The sequence below is a fragment of the Vidua macroura genome, chromosome 1 (assembly GCF_024509145.1).
Source record: "Vidua macroura isolate BioBank_ID:100142 chromosome 1, ASM2450914v1, whole genome shotgun sequence".
Taxonomy (NCBI): Eukaryota; Metazoa; Chordata; class Aves; order Passeriformes; family Viduidae; genus Vidua; species Vidua macroura.
In genome coordinates, this window is record NC_071571.1 from 7,834,451 (window position 1) to 7,845,090 (window position 10,640).

At 42.6% G+C, this 10,640-nt stretch overlaps 1 protein-coding gene across 1 annotated transcript in view; it reads right to left on the reverse strand.

Moving 5' to 3' along the window:
- The window catches only part of PAXIP1 (PAX interacting protein 1), a 31,596-nt gene extending 21,338 nt beyond the window's left edge, over window positions 1–10,258 (reverse strand). Inside the window, exons 1-3 of the mRNA XM_053989100.1 lie at window positions 9,514–10,258; window positions 4,399–4,533; window positions 2,463–2,506 (exon numbers count right to left, since the gene is read on the reverse strand). Of these exons, the coding sequence (XP_053845075.1) occupies window positions 2,463–2,506; window positions 4,399–4,533; window positions 9,514–9,603 (269 nt within the window). The 5' untranslated portion in view covers window positions 9,604–10,258. The remainder of the gene's footprint in view (window positions 1–2,462; window positions 2,507–4,398; window positions 4,534–9,513) is intronic.
- Window positions 10,259–10,640: the final 382 nt, after the last annotated feature.

Genomic DNA, 10,640 nt, shown 5'->3' on the forward strand with positions numbered 1-10,640 from the left:
CAAGTATCTGACCATTCAAAAACTTTCATCTCTGAAAGTATATTGTCTGTTTGCAATTAAAGTTTATGCATCAAGAAAAAAAACCTGATGTACAAACTGAATCAGAACACCTGCAATATTATGATCAATTTTGGTAACAATCTAAACCAGGATTGACCTGGGAAAGACAGACAGACCAGACTTCTGCAACTTGCCCCTCTTTTCTACACTTTCATATGATCTTGTGTTTAAGATCATGCACATTTGTCAGAAAAAACCGACTACAGAAACAAGTGTACATTGTATCTTATGCAGACACTGGGATTTTTTAAATGAAACAAGATTATTTTCCCCAGATGCACCAGCAACACTCACGTTTTGAGGCCCAGAAGAGACAGCACACAGTAAGCTGATGACAAAGCCGAGAGCATTTTAAAATTTAAGAATAAATTACTGCCATAACCCAGAGAATAGCTCAAGAGGTTCAAGCCTGATGAACATCCTAAATCGTTCTCCATTTCATCCAAGGTAGAAATTCAATACTGGATCTTTCAAAAGTGTACATGTGTCTACTCCCTGCCTGAGTACCTACTGCTAGCACATAAAGCAGAGACAGTCAGTATTTAACTTTTAAGAGGTCCATCAGTTTGCCTGGAGCTTGTACTCTCTAAAGAACAGGAGTGAAAGAGACTCCTTTTAAAAAAGTTACAAGCAGCATAACATAAAACAAAACAGAGGGAATACACAAAAACTCACTTTTCTTCCTGCCATCAACAAAAGCCCAGAAGTGCTCTGACTCTTTTAACTATACAAGATCATTGCAAAATACACCCTCCTCATTCTTGCTTTTGCTGCAAAAGAAATTGCCAGCCCTATTTATGGCATTATAGCCACGGTTTTCACACATGAAACTCTTTTTCCCTCTTCACAGTCTGCTTCCAGATTAATTTTTCTGCTACTTCCCTTCCACTACAGGTTACTCAGACTTTGCACACGTCAGTGAGCAGAGCACAGGAGAACACTCTGCTACTGTCTTAAGTTCCCTCTGGTGAAAACAACTTCCACTAAGAAACAGACAAAGTTATTGTACTTTTACATTGTATTACATCTTTCTATATTAAACTTTACCTTTAGCAACTGACAGGCAAATGCCCATCAAATAACCAGCGGAACTGGTAAGGCAAAACAAAATCCTTAAGGCTCTTATTAGATCCATATGTCTAACTGACACAAGATGTTTCTAGGACTTGGTTCTTTAGAAATTCAATGACCACTTTAAGCATTACCAAATTAAAACATAAACTAAAGACAAAAATGGAGAATCTCAAACTTCTGCCTAAACTGGGTCCAAAAGCAATCAGCTGGAAAAACTAAGCTATTCCTATTAATGACTGTATTTTTTTTTTTCACTATGGCAGTACCTAAATCCTAATAAAAGGCCAGATGTCACTGCACTATAAGTCATCAAGAGACTGAAACAGGATAAAATAAAGTAAAGACTTAACAACCCATTTTAGTCAGCACAATAAGGTTCAGAGTAAAACCTAAACCCACTAAGTTCTAAGGACATGAAGTGCTGGATGGTCTAAGGTCCAAGGACACATTTATTGCTCACAGGTGTACAAAACTTCCTTCTTCTATGCAACTGAAGAACAAGTCACTACTGAGACCTGGTCTTTTCATTTGGCCATTCCAATGTTCCCACAATAAAGACTTCCTGAGCAATAGCCATTGAGAGCTACATTCCCACATTTATAGCTACAATTCAGTTATGGACTGCACCATTCTGTTGTTTCATCTGTTTATTTCTCTTCTGGGTATCCAATAATGTCAACTCTTAGAGTACCCTTTTAAAAAACCCTGGTTGCAGATGGAAGAAAAAAATTTTAATAGTGCAACTTCTTCATGTGAAAGAATATCAATAATAAAATGTTAAGTTATTTAAGCCTGAAAATGTAGCTAATTCCAAGCTTTTTTTGTGTGTGAACACTCCTCATGAACAGGGAGAAGGCTTAGAGACGTGTAACATAAACAATTAAACACTCATCCTTACGACGAAAGCACAATAAACACATTTATTATGTCCAGACACAAATGACCAAAATCACTAGCCTAGACCACATCACAGAAACACAGCAAGTTGCAAGGGCACACACCTTAAACTATTGGGTATAAAACAGGAATTCTGAATCTCTGAAGCACATTAAGGCCTAAATTCCTAGTATGAACACCTGGATTCTTGCACCTACCACCTCTTGTTTTCTATTTGATAACAGCTGTCCTCTAAGTGCCTATGAAGCATAAAATAGGCAAAGGGACAGGAAAACTGAAGACAAAGAAGCTCCAAGCACACTGCAACCTTGGCAGTCAAAACACAAGAGACCATTTTTGAAGTTTAAGCAGTATCTATTTGAAACAGTCTTGAATGCTTCAATGGTATCCATTTTAACATATTTTCTAGAATTTTGAACTTAAAAGGATACGGTAGAAGAGCTCCACAGCGAACAGACAAGATCACCCAGGAAGGCTGAAAAAAACAAAAACCACCAGACATTAAAATCCTTGGTCTACATGCACAAAATATGAATTACCTTCCAAGTTCATGCTATAGCTAGTTTTAATACATATTTCCGAGTTTTGGAAGTCTAAGTGTTTCACAGACATTGCACTTAGTCTGAAAAAAAACCTTTTATTTATCTGCAACAGTTCACATAAAGACAGCTCAAAGGTTGTGCAGCAACCCCCTTCTCTCATGCCATTTATAGTATTTATTCATCCTCTCCCTTTATGCAGCTATTGTTTGTAAGAAAAAATAATTCAGATAATCCCATCCTACACTTATCTCCATGGAGTGAAGAACCATAGCCTTACACAGAATGACTTTTCTAAAGACAGAACAATGCTGGCTGCTGAGCAGCGATGGCCCCTCTCTGACAGTATTCTGGGACAGAAGGGCTCAGAGGGACACAGGGTGGTGGCAGTGAATGGAGGAGATGTAGGACACTGGTCCCCATGCAGTAGATAAGGAAGACTGGGCAAAGAGTGACATCACATTCAGTATGGAATTACTTTTCCTCAAAAGACAAACAAAAGAATATATTGTGGCAACTATGGTTATGGTGTCCCAGTTTTTGTTATTTTCCTTCCCTTATAAAGCATAATACAAAAAATAGCTACAACCACTTAACTTCTAACTCCTCAATCCTAAGGGGAAAAAAAAGGATATTTTCCTCCCTTAAGTTTTTATTCTTCCTTCTTCCCTTTAACCAGCTACTTTTGTGCCTCTGACTTCCAGTACCTTTAATACTTAGTCTGATCTTCTTGATTACAGATCATACTGTGATGTTTTCAGGTCAAGTGACATTAGTGAAAGATTTGCACTCCTCCAGCAAATGAGTTATGAAGCAAATTAAATTATTTAAGTGGCATTAGAAAGCAGGAAGTGCTCTCTACAATGTTGATGTCCTTCCTTCTCATGAAAATGGCAGCGTTTCCTTGTTTATGAAGTTAAAATTACACAAAAACCATTTCAGAGAAAGGAACTAAAAATTAACCAGCACACCCAGTATAACCATAAGGGTCCCTTGCCAAGCACCATTCATTTTTTAGAGTTAATTCACAGTTCTACACTGTCAGGTGAGGTCTCATGACAAAACCTATCAAAAGTCTCTACTGCCACCGGTACCCACATGGATAAAATAACCCAAAATCATGTACTTAAAGGTATCAGTAGTGAAATTCTAGTGATATTTCTTCCAATCTCTCTCAAGACTTCCAGAGTGACAAGTTCACATATTCAAAGATGAAGCCCACAACTTTTCACTGAAAAACACCCTGCTATTGGAAGGTAGTAACAAAATACTGGTAATTCCAGTGTAAGAAATAAAGAAAAAGACTAAAAAAACCCTTAAAAAACTAAAATAAGGAGAAAAAAAAAACCCTAATTTTCTACAAGTTCCTATATTCCATAATTAGCATAGTACATATATGCAGAATCAACAAAATAATTTTGTAGTTTGCCAATTTAAAAAAATGTTCAGCAATCTACTACTTATTCTAAATTGAGGTTTTCCACTGCCAGAAATTTGTAAGAGCCTTGCCTTCAGAAACACTTCTAAAGTAGAACTAACAGGACATCATCTCACAGATGACTGAAAGAAAAATCTGAAAAAAAACCAAAGTAGAATGCTAAAAAAACCCCACACCACTGATAGATACAGAGCAACAAGCAGAAGGAGAGAACAGAACTGTAACAGAAGTCTGCAAGTTAGGATAAAAGTTTGTGTTACAATAATGTAAGATTTTTAAAGACATGTTTTATTTGGTCATCAGCCAAAGATGAATATTCTATTATAAGAATGAAGCACTTATGCTTCATAATACTAAAAACTTTGACCATATCATGGATGAGTCACTCACCTTTACCACAGGGAGATCAAAAACTTCTCGAGATTCTCCAACTTCTGGATTGTCCCCATCTTCTGAAATAATATGTGAGGCCAGTGCATTGTAAGAAACTTCCTTTGCTTTCCCAGCTTTCAGAAGTTGGATAACCTAAAGCCAAAAGAGGACAGGGAGAAGTCAACAATTTTTAGCAACTTTTATTTGAGAAAAACATTACTGCGAGAAGACACTAACACAGGATGGATGAATGACCATGACCTTCTCTCTTGGCTGTCCTCCTGTAGGTGGCCAGAACTTTTCCTAAAGCTACCAAACACATTTAAAACCAGACTGCCAAAGGTTTACACCTCTTCTATATTTTCATCATTGCATCTGAAGAGCTACTTTCCAAAATAATTGATGATGGGGTAGGAACTGGGGACATGTCACGGTTTTTCCAGAACATGAATTCCTCAAAAAATACATTAAAACTATTTTCCTTCATGCAGGGAAGGAAAGCTCTTCTAAGTGTTTGTTTTTGCATAGGGTAGCTCTGGAAGTGTTTGAATATACTTTAAAATAAGAGGTTGAATTCTAAGGACTAAGTGATTTTATGAAACACAGAAGAAAATAAAACAAGTAGAACTCATGCTCCCTAAATTAATACCTTCAGGAGCTGGAACTGCAGTGCCTCGCTCCACTGCTCTGCCCTGAGAATGCAAAACACCTCCCAACTACCAAAGCACATCTCACTCCCAATTTGCAAGGCCCAAATAGCAGATGCTGCTTCAAGAGTTCAGCGTTCTCTCAGCTCTGCTGTAGAGATCTGTGATAAACCTAGCCCTGCACCCCAAAAACCACGGCTTTCATTTAAACCAAGAAGGTGACAGAGAAGGTAGTGGAGAGGGGAAGAGGAAAATGTTTTAAAATATTATGGTCTAAAAGAGTTCAGAAGTTAAAAATGCCATTTAAGATCATTGTTTCATTTCCCTTTTATTATTCAGAAATAATGATTTAGAACAAAACCGGTGTGATGTCCATCTTCCAAAACCTGCTAGGGACAGATGTCTGTCCCTGCAAACCTGCTGGGGACATTCCCTTCAAAACAGAATGCTCTGCTCACAACAGTGAACAGCAGAGAGCAAGGCAATGTATTCATCAGACAAAGTATTAATTAATTAATTGGTCCTTAAGCAATTGCTCCCTCCCTGTACACTCCAGGATAAAGAAATACTGAAAAAGAGACTCTCAAAACACAGCATTGAGCTATTTTATAAAGCATTTCTGCCAAGCAGAAAAACAGGGATAGAAAAATCACCACTTATTGAGGAGGCAACTATGGCACTCCCTGACAGAAGTACCCGACTTTAAAACTCCATTTAAGAAAACAAAACTTTTTTTTTTTCTGCAATGGATGAATATTACCAAAAGAATTACTCTAAAATAACCAAGAAAATTGATCATGAGCTTGCTGTTGTTCTCACCAGTGCCAGAAACAGGAGTGAATGTTTCCATTTTGCACACCAATCCCCTAAACCATGATACACCTCCCTTCAGGAAATCCAGTTAACCATAAAGAAACACAGGATGCTATTCCAAAGGGAGAAGCTAAATCCAAATAAAGCACTTTTGGAAACAAGGTGCTTAAGAACATCTCAGGACATGAGCTCCTTGTCTCACAGAGCTCTCCCTGAGTTACAATCCCATTCAACTGCTCATTTAGGGGAAGGCTAAAAAAAGGAGTGAACGTCATGAAAACTGAGAGCCCCAATCTGACAGCACCAGAAAGTAGCTATGAATAATGTACTAAAAGTATGATATTTTTAATATCAAAACAATGTTGCATTACAGAACTTGTGCAAAGCATCTGCTTATACAAAAAGCTACACTAGTTTCATGTAGTTTAAATACTATAAATATGATACATAATAACACATTTGATTATTTTATGTGTCATGAAAAAAGACTCTTCCTAATTTAGGTCACGTCAACTTCAAAACTCCTCTCAGAACACACAACTTCTTCAGATTAAGTAGTACCTGGACTGAAAAGTTGTATTGGCACAATTAAAGAACTCACTTACATTGATATCAACCTGTAACTAGAAAACATAATGCTGAAAAGCCTTAATATGAACACTGTAAAAATCCTGCATTTTAAGTATTGGTTTATATCCATTAAATTAATTTTTTTTTTGGGGGGGGGGGGGAGGGGAGAGGAATAAAAATTTTATCTTGTGTTCTCCCACTAAAATCTGTGTTGGAAGAAACAAGAGGCATAGTTCAAAATTAAGATGTATGACAATGGGCATATAAAAATAAATTAAACAAGATAACCAAAACCCAAATATCCTGTTCAAAGACCTTGTGCTGCATTGCATTACTTTTTATCTCTTTCTGAAGGAAAAGGAAATACTGATTTTAACTGATGTTTCCAAAACATGATGGTTTGGGGTTTTATATCTGAGGAAAGCAGAAAGAACATTTATTAAAAGAAAAAGAGGAGCTGACATCTACTCCTCAGCCTCAGTAAGGTGTGAGGAACAAAATGCACCCAATGGAATGGAATGGGTTTGAAGTTGAGAGCCAGCCTAACTCTCCTTCATTTGCCAGAGAACACTTCGGCACAAGTCCAGACTTTTGCTTCCCTTCCAATTTATGCTGCACATGCTTTAATAGGCAGTAGGTATGCAGTTATTCACCTGAAAAAAAATTATTTCCCTCTTACTCTTGGATTTGTTTTGATTAGCATACTCACTTGTGCTAGGTCTGTTTTAATATTTATTATGGTAACTGGTTTTCTGTGAAACCATTTAAAAATTTAAGCTGATCAAAGTGTGCTCCTTCACAGAAGCTGAAGGAGAAAATTCTTTGCAAAATCAAGCTGGCATCCACTGGTATATGAAGTAGTAAAAAGTGCCAAAGATATTTGTAATTTTTACGTCAGTCATGGGACAAATTTCACTCTAAGAACTGATTGAGTTTGGTTTACAATTCCTGTATTCTGTCTTGGCTCAAAACACACCTGATAAATGCTCCTCATACTCAGGTGCCCCAGGGTACCACAGACAACACCCACAGGAGGGTGTCCTGGTCTCAACAAGGATAAGAGTTAATTTATTCTCAGTAACTGCTATGGTTCTATTTTGGATTCAGAATGGGAATAACATTGATAACACACTGATGTTTTGGTTTTTCCTAAGTTGTGTTTATCCTAAGTCAAGGGCTATTTTTTTTTTTTGTGTCATGCTCTGTCAGTGAGGAGTTATAAAAAAGGCTAGGAGGGAGCACAGCCTGGACAGGTGACCCAAACTGGCCAAAGGAATATTCCACACCAAAGCATGTCATGCCCAGTATATAAACTGGGGGAGTTACCCATAAGAAGGGCTGAGCTGGGGTCAGGAATGAAGTCTGGCATCAGTCAGTGCACGGTGAGCAATTGTATTGTGCCTCACTTGCTTGGGGTTTCTTTTATTTCCCTTTTTCTTAGCATTATTGTTTACCATTACCATTGTTTTCAATTATTTACCATTACCTGGTTTTCAATTATTAAATTCTTTTATATCTCAACCTATAAGTTTAATTTTTGAATCTCCTCCCCATTACACTGCACAGGGGTGGGGGTGAGAGAGCAGCTGTGTTGTGCTTAGTTGCCAGCTGGGCTTAAGCCGGTACAGAGGGTTCTCCCAGGAGCTGGCCCCGAGCTCAGCTGAGCCCAGCCCAGCCCAGCTCACCTCCTCTGACCGGGCTCTGCCTCCCAAGCCAGGCAGAGGAAAATTCAATGCACCAAATTTGGAGCAAACCTGGACAATGACTCTGGCTGCAAAGAAGAATAAAATTTAACATGAGAAAGAAAACCAATTTAAGAGAATGCTTGTCTATTTGCTCTATGGGAAATATGCTCATTGTCCTCCCATGTCAACACATGACTAAGAACAGGCTTTTCAAGACGCTACTCCAATGACAAATGATGTACAGGAGTGCTACAGGATTTTTGCACTCATCCTCATACACATAATACTAACTGCTTGCTGTAGGGTTTTTTGGTAAGTACAGGAATCTGGTATTTGAGTGCTAAGCTACTATTAGAAATTGTATCTCTAAAGACCTAATGCCTAAAGAATTAAATTTTACATCTAGAAACCTGTCTAAAGAAGTTTTCATCCTGATCTTTAATTGTATTCTTCCTAGACTGTATTTCTTTTAGCACAATAGGAATGAAAACTATCTGAACAGGCCAGTGACTGTGTCTCCAGGACACAGCCAGTGAGTGCCAGGACAGGATGCTAAAGGAAACCAACGCTGAACTAAGACTTTACTACAGCAAATACCAGAGAGGCAAAGACTTTCTAACTTCAGCGTGAAGCATGCAGTAACCTGCTTGCAGGATGCTCCTGTCCTAAAGCTCCGGAGGGTGCATTTCAAACATCTGTCTAATTGGACAAGCCACAAAACTTTGTTTCAACCATCTTCGCCGACCACGGGTGTTACTCACGGCCAGGCCACCTGCATTACCCAGGGCACTACCCCAGAGCACGGCGAGAGGGGCAGGCGGCCCCTGGCCTAAACTGCACCAGCACGGCCCCGGGGCGGTACCAGGGCCGTGCTCGGGGCCGCGCCAAGGCGGGAAGGTCTGTGTGGGAGGGAAGAGCCAGTCCGGCCCGCCGTGACGAACCTTCCCCATGGCCTGTCCCTGTGTACCCGTACGGAACCGGGCACAGGGAGGGGCCGGGCCTGCGGAGCGCTCGAATCGGAGGAGCGGCGGCCACTGCCCCGCTGCCCGCCCGGCCCGGCTCGGCACAGGAAGTCCCTCCGCCCGCTCCTCCTCCGCTCAGGCGGCTCCGGCGGGGCCTGCGCGGCGGGGCCGCGGCTCCCATGGCGGCGGCAGCGGCGCTTCCCGCGGGCACAGCCGAGATCGGAGCCGGGATCGGGGCCGGGATCTGGACCGGCCGCCTCCCCTCCCCCCCCAGCCATCCCTCACGGTCCCTCAGGCGCGCGCTCCCCCCACTCCCGCCCTTTCCCCCTGAGGAGGCGCGAGCCTCGAGCCCGCGCGTGGCAGCCGGACGGTTCCACAGTGCCCCCCCCACCCCCCGTCGGGATGGGGGGGAGACGAAAGGGAAGGCGGGAATGATCTGAAGGGATGAGCCGGTACCTTGGGGTCGATGTCTCCCACCACGAAGAACTTGACGTCTTTGAACATCTCCTCTGGGACTTTCAGCTCCTCGTCGTCGTCCGCCAACATGGTCCCGGACGGCAGCAGCGGGCGCTCCCCCCCTGCCCGCTATTCCCCCGCGCTCACTGTGCAAAACCCGCCGGGGCCCGGGTCTCTCCCGTCCCCCTCCCCCCGCAGAGCCGCCGAACCGCGCGAGCAAGGCGCGCGCTGCGGGACACACCATCCCCCGCCGGGACGTAGGGGGGGTGGAAGGGGGAGGGGAGAGCCGCCCCCGCAAAGCGGCTCCCCCCGCCCGACCAGCCACCACGGCTGCTGCAGGGCCGCGCCCGCCTCTGATCCACAGGCGCTATCCCTGCTCCTCCCTCTTTCCCCGAACCGGACCGGCAGACAGCATCCGGGTCCGGAGCTCCCCCCGCGCGGGATGCAATGGACTCGCCCCGAACGACAGAGGCGGGCAGCGGGGATACCCGGCCCCGCCCATTGGCGGGGGAGGGAAGGCAACCGCCCCTGGCCCCGCCCCTCGGGTCGCCCAGGCCCCGCCCCCTCGGCCCCGCCGTGAGGGGACGCGGGCGATGGCGGCGCGGCCCCTGAGCCGGCAGCGGCGGCCAATAGCTGTGCTGTGTATTGCCGCGGCCAGCTCGTCTGTGAGCGTACCGACTGCTCCCGACATCATAGCATGCAACCGCTAAGCTGGGAAAAGACCTATAAGGTCATCGAGCCCCACCGAAATAAAGTGTTTTCCCTCAGAAACTGCAAAGCATCCATCTACATTGATAGTGAAGCATTCCCACCTAGAGGGGGATGTATCTTACCTAACTATTTTAGATAACACAAAACAATTATTATCACTTTCTATAGGTTAGAGTCAACAGAAAGAAACGAGCACTTTCAGAGCCTGCTTCATGTCATATATTTTAAACATTGCTGCATTGACAAGGATGTTTAAAATACAGATATTATATCATTGTATCTGTATAATAAGCACTCTGCTTTCCAAAGGAGTTTTGAACCTCCTCATAATACTTTGATGTGGACAATGACTCCCTCCCACACTCGGAGCAATGTTAACAGATAGCATTGCAAGACTTGGTGAAATAAAAATACAG